This window comes from Chlamydotis macqueenii, chromosome 25, assembly GCF_036417535.1.
Source record: "Chlamydotis macqueenii isolate bChlMac1 chromosome 25, bChlMac1.mat, whole genome shotgun sequence".
Taxonomy (NCBI): domain Eukaryota; kingdom Metazoa; phylum Chordata; class Aves; order Otidiformes; family Otididae; genus Chlamydotis; species Chlamydotis macqueenii.
Window position 1 is genome coordinate 4,254,448 of NC_141580.1, and position 21,931 is coordinate 4,276,378.

Here is a 21,931-nt window from a genome sequence, read left to right on the forward strand (position 1 = left end):
CCACCCCCCCGCTCAGGATCCCACCCCCCGCTCAGGGTCCCACCCCCCAGCTCGGGATCCCACTCCCCAGCTCAGGGTCCCACCCCCCAGCTCAGGATCCCACTCCCCGCTCAGGATCCCACTCCCCAGCTCAGGATCCCACTCCCCAGCTCGGGATCCCACTCCCCAGCTCGGGATCCCACTCCCCAGCTCGGGATCCCACCCCCCAGCTCAGGATCCCACTCCCCGCTCAGGATCCCACCCCCCAGCTCAGGATCCCACTCCCCAGCTCGGGATCCCACTCCCCAGCTCGGGATCCCACCCCCCAGCTCAGGATCCCACCCCCCCGCTCAGGATCCCACCCCCCAGCTCAGGATCCCACCCCCCCGCTCAGGATCCCACCCCCAGCTCAGGATCCCACCCCCCGCTCAGGCAGCCGCTGCGATGGGGGGATTTTCTGGTTTGCTCTTCGTTTTACCATCTCTTACCGCGAGCCAACCGCAAGCCCCCGAGTCCCGCTGACCAGAACCAGACGAACCCCATTTGTATTTAATTCGGATTTATGAAAACACTTTCCAGACATGAGTTTGTAACAAAGTGCGCGCTGCTCTTCCTGGTGCACCGGCTCCGTCGCCTTGCGGGGCCAAGGGAAGCTTCTTCCAGCGGGGTCAGGGTGGCGGCGGGCACGGGCCCCGCGCAGGGAGCGGGGCTGGAGGACAGCGTGGCGGCGGGGGCGTTTCGGGTGTGGGGTGCTGGTTCAGCTCGGAGTGAAGCCCTCGGGGGTGGCGGCGCCTCGCACGCGGCCTGCAGCTGGGGCAAACTGGGATCGGCGGGGAGGGGGCCGGGGCCGCGCAAGGAGGGAGGAGATGGAAGGCCGAGGCCTGCCCTCGCTCTGATACAGAGGCAGCGGGTTCCTGCCCGTGGGGGCACGGGGGTGGGCTCCCTGGGTGGGTGGGGGGCCGCCGCTGTCCTCGCAGGAGGCGCAGGGGCTCTCGCCCACCGCCGGGGAAGCAGGCACTCGGTTGAGGTAGTTCATGAAGTCACTCTTGGCCCGTCGGCTACTGGGGAGAGAAGCAGCGGTGAGCTGGGCTCGCTGGGAGCGCCGGGGGGCCGCTGGCGGTGGGGTCAGCCCCCCCGCCCCTTACCATCCGGCCGAGGTCGTCGGCGAAGGTCACCCCCTTGCTCAGCCGCTGCTCCTGCGAGCCCGTGCTGCTGCCGCTCAGCGAGTTACGGCGCATGATCCCTGCTGGGACAGACCGGCCCTGAGCGGGGGGCGCCGACGGGCCTGGCGCCCCTGGCCCCGGAGGTCCCCGTCCCGCAGCCCCCACCCGTCCCGCGGGGCCCCGGAGGGAGCTGGGGCAGGGGGGGACTGGCACCTGGGGGCTGCGCAAGCTCCAGGCGCTGCAGGCTGTTGCGGCGGGAGGGGTTGAAGCTGCCCTTGGAGAGGCGGCGCTGGCGGCTGGAGAGCATGGCGGCGGGGGAGACGATGCCCAGCGGCGGCTGCTTCCCCATCCGCAGGTACAGCTCCTCGATCTCCTTCTTCTGGGCGCTCTGCAGCAGCTGCACCTCGGCCAGGTGCCTGGGGAGGAGACGGGGGTGGGGGGCGCTGGCAGCCGAGCCGTGCGCCGCGCCGGGCCGAGCCAGGGCCTCTGGGGAGGCTGCGGGTCCCCTCCTGCAGCCCCCGCGCTGCCTCCCGGCTGCGGCCCACCACCCTGCTCCCCCTCGTCCCGCGAGGTCGCTCACTTCTGGCGCAGGTTCTGCAGCTCCTCCCAGATCTCCTCGTCCTCGCTCTCGGTGTCGTCGCTGCTCAGGTAGGACAAGCTGCGGGAGTAGCTCAGCCACACCTGGCTCAGCACCGCCTGGGGCGCGTTCTCTGCGCCCTCCTCCCCAGGGCCCTCCCGGTCGCTCTCGGCCGCCGCCGCCGTTGCCTCCTCGGGCAGCGCTTCCTCGGCCTCGGGGTCCTGTTCCGCCGTCTGCAGCACCGAGTCCAAGTCGCTGCTTGAGCTGTCCCCTGTGTCGGGGACCGCGGGCAGGGGGGAGCCGCTGGCTGCCGGCTCCGCGCCGCGCTGCTCGCCCTCGCTGCTGCCCTCGCTGCTGCCCGGCACCGGGAAGGTCGCGGCCAGGTCCTTGGTGGGTGTCACCTGGAACCGGCCCAGGATCTGGGGCCTGGCTTCTGCTGGGAACAGGGGGCAGTTGGTGGGGTTTGGGGTGTTTGGGCTGGCGGGGATGTCGCAGTCCCGCAGCGCAGCCTCAGCCCTTCCCCACCTCACCTTCGTTGATGGGCGAGAGCCGGGCCTTGGGCACGCCGGGGGCTGGCGACTCCGAGATGATGAGCGGGTGGCTGGGCTTGGGGGAGCCGGGCAGCCCCTGCAGGGATCCGAGTGCCGTCAGCCGCCCCACCCCAGCTCCCCCCAGGTCTCCTGCTCCCACTCCACCGCTGCTCCTGTGCCCCAGGACCCCCTGCCCGCTCTGCCCTCCCTGCTTCCCAGGGGCTCCCCACGCCACGGGGCTCCCTGTCCCATCCCAGGGCAGCATCTGCAGCGACAACCCGGCCCCCTCGGCGCTGAGCCCCACCTCGAGCGGCTCTGGGGAGCCCCTGCCACCCCCGTACTCACCGTGCTGCCCTCGGGGCTCCCCAGCGGGGACGTGCTCGGCGATGTCAGGGGGCTCCCCGCAACCTCGCTGCCCGCGGGGCACAGCGGGGCCGGTGCCAGGGCAGGGAATGGCACGGGCCCCCCGGCAGTGGGGACATCAGCCCCCGCTGGCTCCAGGGTCCCACCGCAGGCCGGGGCTGGCTTGGCCATGCTGGCAGGGTCAGGGTAGACGAAGCGCGGGGGCCCCAGGACAAGGTTCTGCGGCCGCGGCAGCAGCTGGGGGTAGAGGTGCCCGCCCGAGCTGGCAATGGAGGAGACGGCGGGCAGCAGCGTGTGGGCCACACTCATCACTGCCAGGGAGAAGACGTTGGCCAGAGACAGGAGGGGGGCAGTGGGGGACCAGGGCGTGCTGGTCACAGGGGGGCTGAGGGGGCTGCTGGGCCCACTGGGGACAGGGGACGTGGGGAGCTGAAGCGGGGACAGGAGGGCTTGGGGCAGGGCCGGTGGGATGGGCCCCTCCGGGGTGCTCGCGGGGGTCTGTGCGAACGCCGGCGACGCCGTCAGCCAGGAGGGAGCCGTGCAGGCCACGGGCCAGGTCTGCACGGAGCCTGCGGAGAGAGGAGCGTAAGGAGCGGCCCCTGACCCCCACGAGCCCCCTCCTTCCCCTGCCCAGGCAGCTCAGAGCCTCCAGCCAGCGAGGGACCGGCCAGGGCGCGGCGGCTGCACGGGCTGCGGCCGGCAGCTCCGCAGGGACGGACGTTCCGGGCCCTGCCAGGGCTGGTACCTGCGGGGGACCCCGGCAGCATTGGCTGCGGCTCACGGGCTGGGGCTGCCGGCGGCTCCGTGGGGCTGGCAAGGTCGTTCTCCGACGGGGAGCTGCTCAGCGACGGCAGGACGGGGGACTGGACCGAGAGGCTGGGACTGGTGCAGCCCAGGTCTGCGGCACAGGGGTGACGAGCGACGCTCAGCCGAGGCAGGACGTGCCCCACGGAACCCCCTGGGCTCAGCCAGGGCTGTCGCCCACCCCGCACGGGGCTGGGGGAGGACGGGAAGAGCCCGCGCAGGGGCAGAGACGTACCGCTGAGCGAGGATGAGGAGGAGATGGAGCGCGAGAGCTCCTGCAGCTGCAGGTCCGCCTGCTGAGAGGGACGTGGCTGAGCCCAGCACCGGGGCAGAGACCCCAGACAGGCTGAGCCCAGCCCTCGCTGGCCCCCACCCCGGCCCCATCACATGCGGGGACAGGAGCCAGCGGCTCCGTTGGGCAGGGAGCCCAGGTCCCACGATCCGTCCTGGGAGCGGGCAACTGACACGGGGCCACTCCTGCCTGGGGCTGGGGGACCCTGCACCCCAGCCCCCTCCCCGCTGGGCTCCCCGGGGGCGGGCAGCACCCCCAGCTGCGCTCAGCATCGATGGCTTCCCCAGCTCTGGCGGGGTGGGCACTCACGGGGCTGCCTGCGCCGCGCTCGGCCTTGGGGCTCTCGGGCAGCTCGGCGGCACCGCGCCCGTCCTTGCGGAGCAGGGTCTCCACGCGGTGGATGATGTCCCGGATGCGGTGGATGAAGCCATCCCGCTCCGACTTGAGGATGAACTCGTTGTGGACCTGGGGGCGGAGGGGCCCGTCAGTACCCAGTACCCAACCGGGCAGGTCCCCGCGCTCGTCCCTGCCCCGCGCTCACCATGACAGCCGCAATTTCCTCCGGGTTGTCCCCGTCCAGGTCGAACTTGAAGGTCACCATCTTGTTGTTGTAGGTCTGCAGCTGGCACTCCACTACCCGATCGTTCTTGTCGGAGATCTGCGGGCAGCAGGGCTGGCTCAGCCCGGGGAGCCCCCGCGCGCCCGCCCGGCGCCCGCCACACTCACGTTGGTGATGCGCAGCCTGGACCGGGCTCGGCGCCGCAGCAGCTTCCCCGAGGCGCGCTTGGGTGGCAGCTTGGTGCTTCGCTCGCTGGCCGAGAGCCCCTCGTAGCCGTCGCTCATGCCGGACGCCACGTCCGAGGCGTAGCTGCGGGAAGGTCAAGCACCGGAGCATCAGCGCAGCCGTTCCCAGCCGCCGCGCTCCCCGTCCAGCCCCCCGCGGCCTCACCTGTCCACCGGGGAGGAGAAGCCGCTGGCGGGGGGCAGGCGCTCGGTGGGCAGCTGCACCGCGATGCTCTGCGGGAAGAGGATGGCGTGAGCCGGCGCCACGGCCGCCCTGAACCCCCAGCCCCGTGGGGCCCCGCTCACCGTGGGGAAGCAGCGCGTGGGGCGGGCAGGCGGCGGGCTGGCAGGGTCCCCCGCTGAGAAGCTGCGCTGGGCTGGGTCTGGGGAGTCCAGGAAGCCCGAGGAGCTCAGGTAGCCGTCCGTCTCGCAGTCGGCTGCGGAGGAGCACTTGCGTGAGCACGGCCGGAGCCACAGCCCCCTCCCTGGCTTGTACCCCTGGGAAACAGCTTTGGGGCTGGGTGCACGGCACGGCTGGAGGGGGGGAGGGACCCCTGCCGCCCACCTCCCGCCCTGGGTCACCCTGATGTCCCCCTGCCTGGCGCCTACGCACAGGTGGCCGAGGAGTAGCTGGTGTGCCGGTAGGCAAAGTGCTGGTGCTGGTCAGCCTCCGGCTCCTCGGGCTCTGGCGGGAAGGCGCTGCTGAAGACGGAGTCCCCAGAGCCGAGGGTGGCCGGGGTGGGCGCGGGGGCACCGGGCGGCAGCGGGGACTTGAGCTCCTCCAGCAGCCGCAGGACGCCTGGGGGCTGCTCCGGCTCCGCAGGTGACGGCACGTCCTGGGCGCGCTTCAGCTTCTCCCGCTTCCGCTTGATGGCAACCACGCGGTCCCGCACAGCCTTGGCCACCAGCTTGTAGTCTGCCTCGCAGACGAAGCCCAGCACCACCTGCGTGGGAGGGGGCTCATCATGTCGGGCCGCAGGGACCCCGTGGTGCCCAGGGTCCCCCCGTCTCTGCACCCACCATCTCCTGGGCCACCTCCTCCGCCACGTCCTTGTAGAGCTCGAAGAGGAACTCGATGGCGTTGTTGTCCTTGTACTTGCCGTGCAGCTTCTTCGTGTCGTCCATGCGCAGCCAGAGCTTGAGCCCAGACTTGATGCCGTCATCCTCCTCGGCCAGCTCCACGTGCACCCCCGTGTCCTCCTGGAAGAAGGAGTGCTCCAGCAGGTCCTGGATGGTGTACCTGCGGGGAGCACGGCTCAGCACGGGGCTGGGGGCCCGGGGGGCTCTGCCACCCAGGCCTCTGCTCCCCCCCCACCTCTCGTTCTTATCCATGCGGATGCAGCCCTCGATGATCTCCTTCAGCTCTGGAACCTTCACCTTGTAGAAGCTGCTCGGCTTCAGGCCCTGGGGGTGACAAGCGTCAGTGCCTCCTGTGCCAGACCCTGGCACAGCGCCGAGTTTCCAGGGCCCAGGGCTGAACCCAGGATCCGTGGGGCTGCGGTGCTGCCGGATGCTCCCCGGGCAACTGCAGCCCCACAGCCCCCTGCGCCCCAGGCACAGCCTCGCCAGCAGCAGGGGACGCACAGGGACAGGGCTCCCAGTCCAGGGCCACCGGAGCCGTGGCCGGGCAGTGCATGCCTGCACGGGCAGCCGGGGCCAGGATGCCCCAAGGGTCTGAGTTTCCACCCCAGCAGGCAGGAGCCGGCCGGAGCTGGCAGCCGTGGTGCCCCAGGCAGGGGGTGGCTGCGCCGTCCCGCTCCCGTTCCACCCCATTAAGGCACCGGCAGCGCCTGGCAAGGGACGCGGGGTCTGGCCAAGCTGTGGCCCCCCCGCCCGCCACGGGCTCCACATGCCAGAGGTTTGCACAACCTGCACAGTGACACGTTTTGGGGAGTGGTGAGGCCCAATAGCTCCATCCGACCAGGATCCCCAGCCCCCCCAGCCCGGCTCCCATGCCCGCGGCACCAGCCAGCAGCGTCTCCCCCCAGCCCGGCGGCCGGGGCCGCTCACCGAGGTGACCTTGCGGTAGATCTGGGCGGCGTTCTGGCACTCGGAGTACGGGTACTCTGAGGTGGCCATCTCCAGCATGCACATCCCGAAGGCGTAGACGTCCACCGCCTCGTCGTACTTCTCCTCGTACATCTCCGGCGCCATGAACTCGGGGGTGCCTGCGGGCAGCGGCAGGGCTCAGCACCCCCACGGCGCCGACCCACCCGCAGCCGCCGCAGGGCGGCCGCAAGCCCGGCCGCGCTGGGACCCCACCTATGACGCTCTTGGCAAAGGAGGCTCGTTTGAGCGTGGCCAGGCCCAGGTCCCCGATCTTGACCGAGCCGGTGGGGCCGGTGATGAAGATGTTGTCGCACTTGAGGTCGCGGTGGATGATGGGGGGCGAGCGCGTGTGCAGGAAATGCAGCCCCTTGAGGATCTGCCGGCTCCAGCGCTGCAGCACCTTCAGCTTCATCTCCTTGAACCGCTTCAGATAGCTGCCGGGGGACCCACAGGGCTGGGACCCTGGGTCTCCAAACATCCAGCAGTGACCCTCCCACCCCGATTTCTGTCTCCAGCTCCCAGCCCTGCCCCATCAGCCGCCCCAATCCCACTGGAGCCCACCATCCCCACATGAGTGCCCACGTCAAGCGCCCAGGTAGGGGGGTGCAGACCTGTCCCTCGCCTCCCCGTCGCCTCAGGGACCCTGCGCGCCCCGACCTGGCAGCCACTGCTCACGTTTTCAGGGTGCCGGATGTCATGAGCTCTGTGACCAGCACGATGCAGATCTGGCCTTTGACGGACGACTTCCAGGAGTCGTAGAAGCGGACGATGTTGGGATGCTGCAGCCCCTTTAGCATCTCCACCTCCTCGCTGAACCGCTGCCGCTCCGTCTTCGACAGTTTCCGCGTCTGCGGGAGCCAGCGGGGAGGTGAGGGGGGCACGTGGGGTCCCGAGGGAGCACAGAGGGGACACCCTGGCTTACAAGAGACCCTCACGTCCTCTGTACGAGGCAGCGGGGGCTGCTGCGGCCCGCAGTGCGAAGCTGGGGTCAGACCTGCTGTCCACCCAGCCAAGAGGACGCGCAGGGGCTCTGTGATGGCCGGTGCCCGCGTGCCCCATGCGGACCCGACGGCCGCGGCCCCTCTGCCCCCCGCCGGCTCCCAGCAGCGGGCACTGGCGTGGCAGGGTGCCGGGCCAGGCTCAATGAGGCCTTTGTTGGGGAAAGCAGGCGGGGGAGGCTCCAGCTCAGGTTTTTCCATGTTCCTCCTGCTTGAGTTAATTAAAGTGGAAACCGAAGCCGAGTGCTGACACGGGCACTGAGCGGAGTTGGGGCCGGGGCCAGCGGGGAGGACGCAGACCCCTCATCCGGGAGGGATACGGCCCCGAAGCCAGGGCAGACCCAGAAGGAGCCTGGTCCTGCCCAAGGAGCAGAGCAGAGCAGAGCAGCATCCCCTGCGACGACTCCGCCACAGCCCAGGACCCCGAAGGGTCCGGCCACTGCAGAGACCGGGGGTCGCTCCGCCAGGACCCCCACCCAGCCCACGCTTGTGGGGCCGAGGAAAGCGGAGACGCTGCAGGCGGCCACGGCGCTGCCGCCACCAGCCGCTGCCAGAGCCACGCTCAGCTCTTTGGCCGGCGGCCGCCATCCATCAGCCCAGGCGGCTTTCGTAATATTTTCATTGCATCACGGCCGGCCCCACGGCCAGGCTGGAGCCGCTCCGTAATCCCCTCTGCTTTTAACACACGCGCGGGGACCCAGAGGAGAACCTGAGCCCTGCTGCAGCGCGATGAATGGGACCTTTCATACCCGAGGAGCAAAACAGCAACCAAAGCCCCTGCGCGGCACCGCGGCACACCGGCTGCCCTGCCCAGCGCCACGGCCACCCTCAGACCCCCTGGCCCCCCGCTCCCGGAGGCGTCACTGAGCCCTGCAAACCTGCAAGGGCACGGGGGAAGCCGACACGGGCTACGAACAAGGGCAGGCAGGGAGTCACGGGCGGCCACTGCTCTCCCAGCTCAGCAAGAGGGGATCCCGCTTGGAGCCGTCGTGCCAGCGCGGCCCCCACCATGCCACTCGCAGCCCCAGGCAGAACCCCCGGCACGGGGCCACCTCTCCCGGGGTGCCCACAGCAAAGCTCGTTCCCTCAGCCCGTGCCAGGACTGCCGGGCTCGCCTGGCACCGTTCCTCCCGCACGACCGAAGCGGCAGCCGGTCCTGCACCCGGGCATCCCGACGCTCTTCCCACCGAGCACCGGCAGCGAGGAACAGAGCCCAGCCCGGCTGGAGGAGCCGCTCATCCAGGGCCTGGGCGTCGCGTAGGGCAGGGCAGGCAGGGTGCCGCCACCCCGCACGGCGCGCAGGGACAGCATGTCCTGTCCTAGCAGCACCTCGTGCAGGGCAGAGGGGCTGGGGATGGCGGCGCGGGGCCGGGTGAGGAGCTGGGTGGCAGCGGTCCAGCCCCATCCCGCGAGCCAGGAGCTGGCTGCCGGGGAGCCCGGCACGGCCAACGGCGGGAGACGAGGCCAAGATGACAGGAGGGAGGGCCAGGCACGGTGGCCGAGGACGGCTCTCGCCTCTGCGGCGGGAGGCTCTCCCCAGCACGGGGAAGCGCCGGCGCTCGGCGCAGAGTCTGCAGCCCTCGCAGGGCCCCAGCTCCACGATGCCCCGGGCAGGGGGTCCCGTGGCAGCCCGTGAAAGCCCCATTGTGCGGGGCTGAGAGTGGCGGTCGCGCCCGGAAAGGGAGGCACTCGCGCACCGCGGGGATGCTCATCACGGTGCCGTGGTGGAGCACAGAGCAGGCACCCAGCACCCTCCCTCCGGCCATGGCCCCGGCACCTCCAGCTGCGGGACGGTCCCCCCCGGGCCCTGGCAGAGGAGCCGGCACTACGGCAGCAGCCCCACCGCTCATCCCCAGGGGTCTGCCCCACACCGCTTGGCAAGTGGTGACCTCGCGCGTGCTCGCAGGTACACGAGCATGTACACGCTCGCATTCCCAATCCTGCAGGACCCTCGTTCAGCAAATCCCCCCCAGGCTCCTCGGTTCCTCTCCCGGACAGGCAGAGCTCCCAGTCCCACATGGGGCTGAGCCCCGGGCACTGCCTCAGTCCCTCACCAGGCTGTTGCAGAATGAGCCACAGCACAAGTGGGACGGGCTGGGAATGTGATGGACAGGATTTTGGGGAAGATGCAGGAATTTTGGAGGAAGGGTGCCCTGCAGACCCTGGGGCAGCCGGCTGAGGTTACCTGCCTGACCTGGGCGAGGCACAGCCGCTCTCGCCCACAGGGAGCCCAAGGGGACCCACGGGAAAACCGCTCACGGCCAGGTATTTACAGCTCGATCCCGCTCTGGGCCTCCAGTTTCCTCCCTGCTTCCTCCTTCCCCGCTGCCCGCGGCACCTATCAACAGAAATAGTTCCCAGTCTAAAGCTGGAAAGTACAAACAGGTCACGGCGAGGTGGCGGGACGCGGGCAGGAGGCAAAGACAGACGCCGCGTTCAGGACCGGGGGGCAGAAGCACCGGGGGACAGGGACGGGCAGGGCCCCAGAGGGGTCCCACAGGAACGCAGGGGACAGGCAAAAACGGCCTCCAGGTGACCAGGTCTTGGGGAGGGAAGGGCAGGGCAAGGACGGGATGGGATTTGGGATCAGGAGCCTTCACAGCAGCTGGACGAGGCTCTCCGGACCGGAACAGGTCAGAGCTGAGGTTAGGTACTCATTTAGAATTGAAAGGCAATAAAAAGAGAACTGTGAAAGACACAGGACAAAGCTATTTTTAAAAGGGCAGAACCACAACCATTTTTATTTGCGGTTCCAAATCCCATATTTGTGTCACAGTGTCTGATTCTTTGCATGATTGCTGAAAAAACCAAACTTTCAAAAGTCTGCTTCTGTGCTCTCAGCCCCCCACGGGACGTGGATTTTGGGACAAGAGACGCTGGATAAAGAGCAGTCAGCGGGACAGGGCTGAATATGGGGCTGGGGAGGGAGTGACGGGGGGCAGGCGCCGGGGCTGCAGGACAGGAGCGGGGCTGGGGCTGCCCGCGCCGGCCGGCCCTCGAGGGGCTCCCGGCTACAGCCGGGCTGCGCTCCCCTGGGAGGGAGACGGCGGAGGGGAGCCAGGTCTGCCAGACAGGGCACGATGCTGACGGGACAGCCCCCGGCAGGCGCTTGGTCTCTCCGCACAGGTCCCCCGCCAGCTCCCCGTGGGCCGAGCGAGTGGCTCCCGCGGCTCCAGCCCGGCAAGGCAGCGGGGCCAGCATGTGCCTGCTGGACTCGAGGCACGGGAGCGTTTGCGCTTCCCGACCCCCTTTCCTCCACCTGGGAGACCGCAGCCTCGTCCCCCCCGGCAGCCACCTCGCTGCCACCCCTTTGCCAAGCAGAGCCCCACGCGCAGGCGGCCGCTGCCCTGGGCCGCAGGACGGGCACCGGGGACCACGTCCAGCCCCAGCGGACACGCGGGACCGCTCTGACACAGCGGGGTGGGGACAGGGGCCCCACAGGGCAGCACAGCCCATCCGCAGGGACAAGCAGGAGGGCAGAGAGCGAGCCACGCTGCCAGACCCACCATGCGTGCTGGCTGCTGGCGCAGGAGAGCAGGGGCACGGCTGCGGCGAGAGGCTGAGACCCGCAGAGCCGGCCAGGAGGGAAGCGCCTGGCACGGCTGACTCACCCAGAGAAGGTCCCGGGCTCGCCAAGGAGAGCTCAGCGGCAGGCTGGAGCCTCCCCCGCCACCCGAAGGGACCTGGGACTCAAAGGGAGCTCAGGAGCGTTCAGACGGGGCCGCGGGAGGGAGGGAGCGCTGAGCCAGCTCTCGGCAGCCGGCTGAAGCAATTGTGCAACCCGTGAAGGCAGGCGGAGGCCCAAGACCTCACCTTCCCCACCGAGAGGCCACCGTCAGCCCCTCCAGAAATCATCCACCGCTATCTCTGCATCTCTTCTCGCGCTACTGGGCTGCAGCCACCCCACAGACCCAGCCTGGGCAGCCACCTGCAGCCACACCGAGGTTTTAGGAACAAGACAACAAACTCGCAAGACACGTTTTCCTGTGTAAACAAGGACTTGGACCTTCCAGCCGCCGCAGCCACCCCCGGGGTCAGGAGCCCGTTGGAGACTTTGGACTGCGCCGAAGCCCCTCCCCAGGGGCTCCAAGGCGAAAAGGAAGCCCCACGGGACGGCTCTCTCTGTGCGACTCCACTGACAGCATCAGTCCCAGTAAAAGCAACAAGCGGGAGAGGCATTGCGGAGGCAACACCTTCACCACTGCCCTCAACGTCCCACTGTCAGCATCCTGCTGCCGGGATGCAGGGCAGCGAAGGGAACAGAGGAGCGCGATGGTAGAGAAGAGATGGGGATGCTGCTCAGAGACCTGGAAAACCACAGGTCCAGGTCCTCCCAGCAGAGAGCCCCTGGCAGCATCGCAGAAACCACACGCGGGTGCCCACGGGCACGGCGTCAGCCAAGGTCAAGCAGCCGGAGCGCACCAAGGTCGTGCCGTACCCTGCTCCCGACTGACGCCTCGCTGCAGGCACGTGCCCCGGAGCACGCCGAGGGCTATCGGAGCAAACCTCGGAGCCAGCTCCAGCACTGGCACAGGCGCGCGTGCGGAGGCCGGCACAGGAGAGGGCACCCCTGCCCTCGCTGCCCTTCCAAAGGGAAAGCTGCAAGCTGGCAGGCGCTGAAAAAGCAGCGGGGCGCTCAGCCCCGTAACCGGTCCTGGATCCACCTGTAAACCCCTGGGGCGGAAACTGGGAGCACAGGCGTCCCGGCGCGCTCCATAGAGCAGGCGGCGAGAAGGAAAATGGAAAACAGCACGTGACGGGCAGGAGGGCCGGGAGCAGCGGCGTTAAGCGGGGAGCCTGGGCCCAGGCCAAGAGCCCCACGAGGCACCGGCAGAATCGGGCACAGCGCAGGGCAGCACAGGCAGCCCGAGCCTGCCCGGCTGCAGCGGACCTGGGCCGAAAGGGCACCGACGTGCCTGGCAGGAGCGGGGGATCCCGGGTGCCTGCGCTCTCTGGGATGGGCTCCAGCCCATGGGAGACGCCAGCGGTCCCGGCACAGCAGCCCGGGCAGGTAGCAGCGGGCAGAGGCGCTGAGGGCTGCTGCCCACGCCGGGGAAACCGGACAGAGAAGGGTCCGGCTGCCCCTGCCGACGCCCCCTCCCCCGAGGCAGGGGTCTGCGGGCGCGGGCAGGGTGCGGGCAGGGTGCGGGCAGGGTGCGGGCAGCCCCTTCCCGCCCCGCCCCGTCCCGGCAGCGCGGCCGTACCTGCAGCTCGCACCAGGCCACCTCCACGGTGGTCTCCGTGTCCAGCCCCTTGTAGACGGTCTTGAAGGAGCCGCGGCCGATCTCGATGTCGAACTTGAGGAACCGGCCGTCGGGGGAGGTGGCGACAGCGCGCGTCTCCACCTCCTCGCTCTCCGTCTCCTCCGGCTCCCGGCGCCCGGCGGCGCCCGGCGGCGGCGGCGACCCCGGCGCCCCGAGCCCCCCATCCGGCCCCGGGTAGCCCAGCAGCTCCAGCTCGGCCGAGCTCCGCCGGTTGAAGCGGGAGGAGGCGCGGCGGGAGTCCCGCCCCGAGGGCCGCCGGCTGCGGTTGCGGTGCGGGGCCCGCCCGGGGAGCCCCGGCTCCGGCTCCGGCTCCGGTGCGGAGCCGCCGCCGCCCCGCTCCGCCTCGGGCTGGGACATGGCTCCGGCCGCCAGCATCGGTTCGGCCCGGCCGGGGCGGCCGCTCCCGCGCAGCCTCGCACCCGGTGCCGCCGCGGCCCCGCAGCCCGGAGCGACCGCCGAGCCCCGGCCCGGGCACCGGCCCCGGCCCCGGCCCCGGCCCCGCCCGGCGGCACCTCCCCCGCCCCGCCCGGGCCCGCCCCCCCGCGGCCACCGCCCCCCCCGCCTTGCGCTGCGCCACCGGCACCCGGCACCAGCACCGGGCATCGGCACCGGCCCCGCAACCGACAGCGGGCACTGGGCACGGACACCGGGAACCGGCGCCAGGGCTCGGCACTGGCACTGGCACTGGCATCGGGAACTGGCACCGGGCACGGGCACCGGCACCGTGGCTGCCGACACGGCTGTGTGCAGCGGGCAAGCGCCCTGCACCCTGGCCCCGCACCCCGGCCCCGCACCCCAGCCCTGTCCGTGGGGTCGGTGGGCATCACCCCCCCCACCCACCCACACTGCCCAGCTCCCACTCGGGGCTCCGAGACTCCCCCACCCCACAGCCCCTGCCCTCCCCAGGCGCTGGGGCCGCTGTCACCGAAGCCCCCGGCCGGGCGACGCAGCCGAAGCCGAGGCGCACGAAGGTGCCCGGTTTGGACATTTTCCTCAGAGCTTCTGACCAGAGGCTCCAGCCCCGTGTCCTGGAGAAGCCTCATCCCGCTCCCCTGGCTCTGGGATCAGCCGTGCCTCTCCGGGTTCACTGCGGTCCAAAATCCTGAAGTTAGGGTCACGCAAACGGGAGGCCGCAAACACGTGTGTCAGCCCTGGGCGAGCCGGCGGCCGGACAAGAGCTTGTTGTCTGTGCAGGTTAAAGGAGGAGGTTGTTCCACCCGGTGAGGCTGTTTACTCAAAACACAAAGCAATTGAGGCCGGCGCTAATTTCTTTTCCCTAAGGTCAGATTGTTTCTACTCAACCACACTGGAAACATTGAGGAGAGAGCGCAGCCACGGCCTCCCCAAATGCTAACCTGGTGCAGGCCGCCTGATCCCGGGGCTGCAGACCCCGTCCCGCACAGGGCAGCCCCGCAAACCCCCCTGTCTGCTGAGAAGCATTTAACGAAATGTTCTGGGAGAAGCCCTGGCCAGGCTGAGTGCCGCAGCGTCGATCTCCCAGGCACGCAGGCTCTGCTCCCCCGGCGTGACCCCGCTCGCCCAGCCCCGCTCTCCGGCTCACCGGAGGGGCCAGGTACCCCCTTCTGCAGGAAGGGGTTTGACCCCTGCCGCTCGCCCACAGCCCGGCTGGTGAGCAGAGAGCAGTGATCGCATCCTCACCCAGCCCTGAGCTCCCCACGGCGTGCGTGGGGCTCGGTCCCCGGGGGAAGAGCTGGCGCTGGCAGAGCGACGCGTGTTCAGTGCCAGCCCAGCGCGGGGGTCTGCCCGCTGCCCGCGGGAGAGGCGTCCCCCTGGCCCGAGCACCGGCATCCGTGGCTGCCAGAGACAGATGGGCCGAGGGGCGCAGGGCTCTCGCTGGCCCTGCCGTGGGAGACTCTCGTGGTGTAAGATGCGACGCAGTTTGACACATCCCAGCCAAACAACGGGCTTTGTTCGGATGCGCCCTGCCCCAGGCCTGCCCAGAACCTGCCCGCTTCTCAGCAGATCCATTGCCAGAACGGGGTGCACCCCGGATCCCCTCAGGGCTGCCTCCAACGCTGCATCTCTCGGGCTCTCCCGGCCCTGTTGGGCTCTCTCCTCGAGCTCCTCGCAGGCTGCACAACGTAAGGAGCAAAGCGCCTTCCCTGCCCCTGCCTCGCCGCCGGAGCCCGTCACAGGACACAAGGCTGCGGCTTTCACCCGCGTCGCATACGTCAGGTTTGAAAACCTCCCTGCTTAAAAAGTAATTGTTTTTATTTTTATCCTCTCCAGACTACAGATTCCGTCAGAGGTGGAGATTTCAGTCCTTCTCGGCCAAAAATCCACAGCCAGATCCGCAGGACGGGCAGCGCTGCGTCTCATTCGGAGCAGAGGCAAACCCAGCAGCGCAGGGGCCTGCCCGAGGATCGATCCCAGCGCATACTGATCGCTTCCTAAATTAAACAGGAAAGCAGATCTGTCCTGGGAGGGAATGGGCGCCCTGTGGCCTGGGAGCTCCCACCCCCGGGACGGGCGCGTGCTCCCAGGGCATCCGGCTCAGCTGGCTGCAGCCTGGGGAGCCCGAAGAGAGAAAACCAGTCCCAGCTCCCCGCTCCCTCTGCACGGCAGCCGCAGGACAGACCCAGCACGTCCGCGACGGGGGCCCGAGGGTGGCCAGCCCCAAGCTGGGCAGGGAGAGCAAACTCGCGCAGCTCTGAGCAGCAGCAGGGGTCCCGGAGAGCCAAAACGCTGCCCGAGCCCCTGCGGGGTGGCTCTGCGGCCACCCTCATCTGGTGGTCCCTGCCAGGAGCCCCATGCTGCCCAGGCACAGGGACACAGCCCAGGCTGGCAGAGAGCCCGAGCTCTTCGGTGAGAGACGCGGAGCCGGGCAAGGGCCTCGGCTTGGTCTCTGGTAGGCTCCCGCCCCCTTATCAAGTGTTTTCATCGTGAAACGAGATGCCCCAGGACATCCCAAAGGAGCAGAGGAGCCTCCCGGTCCTGGCAAGGTCCCTGCAGACGGGAGGGGAAATCAGGGATGAAGTTTGGTCCAACTGCTGAGAAGTTCCCCAACCGCATCCCCCCAAATGCCGCCCCACACCGTGAGCTTGGCAGGGGGGAGGCAGCTTGGGCAGGGGTGCAGGTCCCCCCCCGACCTGGCCCGGGACACCCAGCTGGAGCCAGCTTGGCCCAAAATCAGAAGGTTCCTGCTCTGCAATCAGCTGCCCGCTGCAGCGCTCACCGGTGCCCGCAGCTCCCCGGCCGTTATCAGGGTGACATTTCTGGGCTGCGGGTGCCAGCGCCAGCCCTCCGCTTTGAGGAACCGCTGCAATCAGGCAACGTAACCCATTTCTCACTCGCATTTGGCTGCCAGGAAGAGAACAGGGGACTGTGTAATCGCTCTCCTCAGGATTAGATAATGAATCAAAGCCCTGCTCAGCTCCTTGCTCCAGCAAAAGCCCTGCCAGGGATCGCCCGTTCTGATCCTGGAGCTCGGGGTGGGATACGGAGGGGCCAGGATGAGCCCGCTTGCGGGCGGTCCCCGCCGACGGGGGATGAGCAGCTCGGGCTGCGGCACCCATCCTGGGAAGGGTCAGAGCAGCGGAGGGCTCCGCAGCCACCCAGCGCTTGGTTCACGGTTGGTCTCAGCCCCGCGGGAGCTCCTGGTCCCCTCCTGCCACGTCCCTCCTTGCCCTAACACAGGAGTTCAGCGAGGAGATGCCACCCAAACCTCAGCTGTGGCTTTGCCCTCAGGCAGATAACTTGGGAGGATTTCCTCAGCCCAGTTACAGATGTAACCTGCCGGGAAGTTTATCCCAACATATAAATTTATCAAGCCGAAACAACTCCTGCCCCTAACAAGCCACATTAAATGAGAACCCTCTCGGCGTTTCCCCTTCTCCGAGCAGCGGGATCCGAGTGTGCAGGGCCTGATAGTGCCTTATCTCAGCGCCAGCCCCCCACCGCCGCCTCGCCCTGGCCAGCAAGCCCTAATCGCCCCTAATCGCCGTGGCCAGACGTGGCAACGGCCTCAGAGCGGCCACGGGCCAGAGGCCGCACCAGCCCCCCCCCAGAAACGCCACGGTGAGCCCCTCCGTGACGGTACGCCTGGCAGTGCAGAGGTTTGGGTTTGGTTTTTGAACTCCCAGGGGCTTCCACACCAGAGCAGCCTCCAGCCACATCTCCGGGCAACGTAAGCCAGGCTGGCTCTGGCGTCCCAGTCCCGTGGTTACGTCACCAAACGCTACGAAGCACGGAATAAAGAGAAGGACGCCGGTTTCAGAGGATAATTAAAAGGTTTTGTTTCATCTCCTGGCAGCAGCTTACATGACAACAAGCTACGATTTGCCTCATCCTCCGCACAGGGAACAGCCGGGGAGCATCCGCTCCCTCCAGCAGCGGCTGGTCCAGCCCCAGGACCCACCGCACGGCCCCAAGGGCGATCGCCCGCAGACAGCAGCGCCTGCAAGCACCTCGCCGCGTAGCGCCCGGCCCAGGGAGTTGGTCCTGCAAGGAGCTCCCAGGCACGGCTGGACGAGACCTTCCGTAACTGGTGGAAAAAAGGAATTTTACAGCACGTCCAGTCTGAAAGGGGGTACATACTCTTCCTCCTCCTCCTCTCATTAAGTAAGCAACTAAGTGGGAAGCTGAAAAAGAGCAGTGAATCACTGCCAGGAGCGCCTTGGAAAGAAAAAGGCTGTTTTTAAGCTTATCTAATGTCACATCAGCCATTTCCTAAGAAGGGAGCAAATTCAATTAAGAACACAGCCTCACTCAAGGACAGCCAGGTTACGTACAGCACACGCAACCCGGAGCACAACGCCGAGAGGTCAGCATCACGCACACAGAGAGCAAGAAATACAAACATGCCGGGCCTGGCTGCTAAAGGCTTTTATTCGGGATCAAACGCAGATGCCATCGGGCACGGAACAGCCAGCACCGAAACGCAGCTCGCTGCAGACGCTCCCCGGAGAAACAGCGCACAGTGGCACCGAGGCCAAGACAGCTCTTTGCGTCCCCAGCGTGTCCACCCCCGAGGGCTGCCGTGTCCATCCTCTGCCCCCAAACCTCGCGGCTGGGGTGGGGGCTTGGCCCAGGCTGTCAGAACAGGCACCTGAGAGCAGGGCACGCGAAACCAGCCTGCGTTCCCCCCTCAGGCTGCTGCGGGACTGGCAGGAACGGGACAGGCGCGCTCATGGCGGGCTGCGCCATCCCATTCGCTCACCTAAGGCATTTCAGTGCTCGTAGGGACAACAGAAGGGATCGGAGACCACGTTATCCAGTGTGTCAGCGACTCGGCGCTAGCGCCGCCGGTGCCCTTCTCCGGCAGAGGAGCGCCGGCACACAGGAATTCCTCCACAGCACTGCTGCCCTCGGCACAGAGAGGAACTCCGGTTGCCAGCTTCAGCGGCAGCTCCAGAGCAACGCGGCCAAACCAGGCCGGCACATCCCGCGCAGCTCAGCTCAACGGACTCCCGCTACAAAAAGGAAACTTTGAAATTTCACAGCCCCGCAAACTCAGCCTGGACTCCGGCATCTTGTCTACAGTGAAAATGACCCACCGTGGACAAGGGCTGTCAGCAGCGCCGCAGCTGAGCCAGCGCCACGTCATCCTCCCAGGGCAGGGCAGGCAGGACACGCTGTTCGGCACCGGCTGGGGACAGACGGCTAAAACGTGCCAGGGAGCAGGTGCCGTCCGCTCCGCCGGATCCTGAGGACGACCACCCCGCGGCTGATCAAAGGTGGCTCCAGCGCAGCCCCCGTCTCTGCCTGCAACAAGCGCTGAATGCTCAGGCAAAGAAGGGGAAAGGCGAGCGCGATCCTCCCCGGCACAGCTGTCCAGCTTCCCCTGGTCAGCGACTAAGGGTTTACTGGGGCAAAGACTGTGCCTGCGTCGTGGTTTCTGGCAATCTGGGTACTTGGTTATCAGCACTGAGAATCCAAAACCTCGGTCATACCCTCTACCAACCGCTGTTGGACAGGCAGTAAGGGCCCACACGGTCCATAGCTCTGGCGTGGGGAAAAAAAAACCTTCTGTGCTGCCCCCTCGGGCGGGAGGGCTCGGCAGGCCCACCCTCTCCCCAGCACGCCGCTGCGTTCATCTGGTGTGGCAAGGAAACGCGGCTGAAGGGCAAGAATCCGGTACGCCGCTCTGTTTTGTTTCTGATGGGAAAACAGAGATAGAGGAAAACACCCAGGCTGCTCTATAAATATATCTCATTTTAATTACTTCCAATTAGTTCCTTGGCATCCACCCCCACCACACTGCACAGCCTGCTTCGCAGCAAGCACGTATCATTCCGCCATTGAGGTCTTCTACGGCACAGCAGCGGCAGCGGGTTCCTCATGCTTGCTTTCACCCCGCGCAGCAATGCAGCAGGGACTGCAGAGCCCAGGCGTGCGGCTGCCAGGAGGGAAGGAGGTGCCCTTCGAGGCCAAGCTCGGCCAGCCAGCTGAAGAGACCGCTCCGTGGATCAGCAAGGTCAGGGGATCAGCAAGAGGAGCAGTCCCAGTATTTCACTTCTGGGTGGTCCCTCTCGGAACTGCCTGGAGCAGCTTTAGCCTCTCAAACACGATCAACGGGGAGAAAAGACAGACAGAGGATGTCTGAGTATTTATAAGAAGTCACGTCTTTGGAAGGCCTTGCAGGTTCTCCTTGCCCCAAGAAATCCCGAGTACACAGCTGCTTGCAGTCACAGCTTGAAACCAGGCCAGGAGAGCGAACCTCCACAGCGAGAACCGCTTCAGCGGCCAGAGAAGAGTGGAAGGGAGGGGGCTCCTCTCAGAAGAACTTGACACCTCGGCCATCGTCCAGCGTGATAATTTCAGCCTTGTGTTCTTGCTGCAAGGCTTGCAGGGCACGGAGCAGCATAGTCTCATCCAAGCCGTGGAACTCTAGGGAAGGACAAAGACCAACAGGAGGGAAAAAAAAAAAAAAAATCACATCAGGAAACAAACAGGCTTTTAGAAAGTCCAGGGACTGGTGGCAGTGAAGCAGAGGGCTCTGGGGAGCACCAGAGACTCCAGAGCCATAACACTACGGCAAAGCCAGAGTCACGGCTACACTGACAGACTCATCACCACACCGCTGCATCAGGAAGAAAGCCTGAAGGTCAACAGACGGAAGGGAATGAGTCACAGCAGTCTCAAAGGCAGCGGCGCAGAAGGCAGAAAAACACAACACTTCATGCCAGACAAAGAGCTGGGCACTAGGGAGGCTTGCAGGGCAGGGGGAGGTTTAAAATGCAACGAGTGGTAACAAGGGGAGATGTTCATGCAAAGAGAAAAAAAAGTCTTCAGAGCAGCATTTGCCAGTGGTCACCCCTGTGAGTCTGCAGAAGCAAGTTAAAAATATTTAATCTACAAAACTATAATCTGACAACGAACTGTTTACACACTCAAACCGAGCGTGCTCTGAAAACCCGCTCCGGAACACAACACACGACGTTACCTTCGTTCTCTGTGTCATCTCCGCTGGCTAATTCATACAGAGTGAACACAGAGTTGGTCAAGCCGTTCTTCAGCACCTGGAAACATAAAAGCCATACAGCAAATCTCATCCCTGCGACTGAACATCCTCAGCACGACCTCTCCTACATCTCAGTGCAAGCGAAATGGAACGCGGACAGCACTCCACGAGCAAAAATACTCTGGAAATGCTCTGGGGCACCAGAGAGTCAAGAAATGACGCCTAAGGAAACTAAGACGGCTCCTTTCCCTGCCCCTCTGCTCTCCCTGCCCGTGTGCTCCACAATTAAGGACCGGTGCTGTAGGAAAGCAACGCAGCAACGCTGCTCTGTCCTCACTCCGGAACAGCCGGCTGCAGCGGGAGTGAACGACTGTGCATCCGCCGCTCAAACTGCATCTCACAGCAAGTAAAAAGCTGTTAACATCTCTGTGCTTCTCTGCAACAGAGAGAAACGGAAGAAGAAAAGTAAAAGCACTGAGGAAGCAAGAGAAAAATATTACAGCGGTCTTTAGACAAACCGCAGCCAATACCACCTTTCCTCCCAGCCACAGACAGCCCGGTCTGTGGGGCGAGGCAGCTCCTACGTTCTCACCCACTGATAGATGAGCTTTCCCCATTCTTCTGGTCTCCTCCACATGATCAGAAAACTGGTTTTGTTCTTATCTAGCCACTCCAGGTTCCCTAAAATCAACGGGGAAAAGGTATTTAATCAGAGCGCAAGCCTACAGCAACGATCAAACCCGCACATTTCACAACATGGTGCCCAGAGGGCCTCCCCACCCCGCGGCCGCTCGCCCCACCTTCCCAGCTGTCTCTATGCGTACAAAACCTAATTTCTCTTTCCACCCTGCTCTTCCTCCCACGGCTTAACCTGCCCCTGGAAGGGGCAGAGAAGGGTGCCGGGCCCCTGCCCGTGGCGCGAGCCTGCCCAGCGGCTCCCACCCTCCCTGCCCCGCTAGCCACGGGCCGGCCGGCCGGCCAGCACCCACCGTTCTTGCGCAGCTCCTCCAGCACCACCTGGATGGATTCCAGCGGGAGCTTCCCTGGGCGGGGGTTAAGGAAGGCTCGCGGACGGTGGGGTGGGGGGCAGGGGGCACCCCGGGCCGGGCAGGCCCCAAAGGATACGCTGCAGGCGCTGGTTGGCGAAGAGCGGGCTGTCCTGGGCCTCCCGCACCGTCATGGCGGGCAGCCGGTGCTGCTGGCTGTAGGCGAGCGCCAGCGCGCACCAGGCCGAGAGCTGCTTCTGCCGGGTCTCGCTGTTGGGCTGCAGCCTGCGGGGGCTCCGCTCAGCGACCGGGCCGGGGGGCTCCGCGGGGAGACCCCTCCCCCGCCCCCCCCAAGGCCCCGCACCCCCAGCCCCGGTCCCCCCGGTCCCGGTCCCGCTCCCCCGCCCACTGCCCCGCGCTCACGTGAAGAAGGGCGGGAAGCTGTACTGCCACGGCCACGCGAAACTCATCGCTACCGGTACCGCCGCCACCGCCGCCTTCCGGCCCGGCCTGCCCCGCTTCCGGCCCGCCCCGCCGAGCCCCGCCCTCTCCGGTACCGCCCCGGTGCAGCCCCGCCCCCTCCAGGCTCCGCCCCGCCCCCGGTACCGCCCCTGTGCAGCCCCGCCCCCTCCAGGCTCCGCCCCCTCCGAGCCCCGCCTCCGGTACCGCCCCGGCGCAGCTCCGCCCCTTCCAGGCTCCGTCCGGCGCAGCCCCGCCCCC

General features: G+C 67.1%; 2 protein-coding genes across 9 annotated transcripts; both read right to left on the reverse strand.

The window, feature by feature from the left end:
• Positions 1-646: 646 nt before the first annotated feature.
• On the reverse strand, positions 647-13,245 carry WNK4 (WNK lysine deficient protein kinase 4). Of its 8 annotated transcripts, none has more exons than XM_086766632.1 (20): positions 12,743-13,245; positions 7,216-7,388; positions 6,754-6,974; positions 6,502-6,659; positions 5,807-5,895; positions 5,512-5,731; positions 5,105-5,435; positions 4,798-4,928; positions 4,658-4,725; positions 4,435-4,576; positions 4,250-4,366; positions 4,018-4,173; positions 3,652-3,709; positions 3,358-3,510; positions 2,595-3,181; positions 2,250-2,346; positions 1,723-2,152; positions 1,356-1,558; positions 1,125-1,225; positions 647-1,037 (listed from the first exon to the last, which is right to left on the reverse strand). In XM_086766632.1, the coding sequence occupies exons 1-20, from the start codon at positions 13,175-13,177 to the stop codon at positions 1,020-1,022; spliced, it is 3,888 nt and encodes a 1,295-aa protein (XP_086622758.1). In that variant the 5' UTR covers positions 13,178-13,245; the 3' UTR covers positions 647-1,019. The 8 variants fall into 8 exon arrangements, with proteins under 8 accessions (XP_086622758.1, XP_086622754.1, XP_086622752.1 ...); XM_086766628.1 differs by having other exon boundaries at positions 1,723-2,155; XM_086766626.1 differs by having other exon boundaries at positions 3,652-3,712.
• A 5,711-nt stretch (positions 13,246-18,956) lies between these two features.
• VPS25 (vacuolar protein sorting 25 homolog) lies at positions 18,957-21,735 on the reverse strand. The gene is made up of 6 exons (XM_086766802.1): positions 21,635-21,735; positions 21,351-21,496; positions 21,215-21,268; positions 20,818-20,906; positions 20,208-20,283; positions 18,957-19,651 (listed from the first exon to the last, which is right to left on the reverse strand). Exons 1-6 carry the CDS (start codon positions 21,679-21,681, stop codon positions 19,539-19,541), a joined length of 525 nt encoding a protein of 174 aa, XP_086622928.1. The 5' UTR covers positions 21,682-21,735; the 3' UTR covers positions 18,957-19,538.
• Between the last annotated feature and the right edge of the window lie 196 nt (positions 21,736-21,931).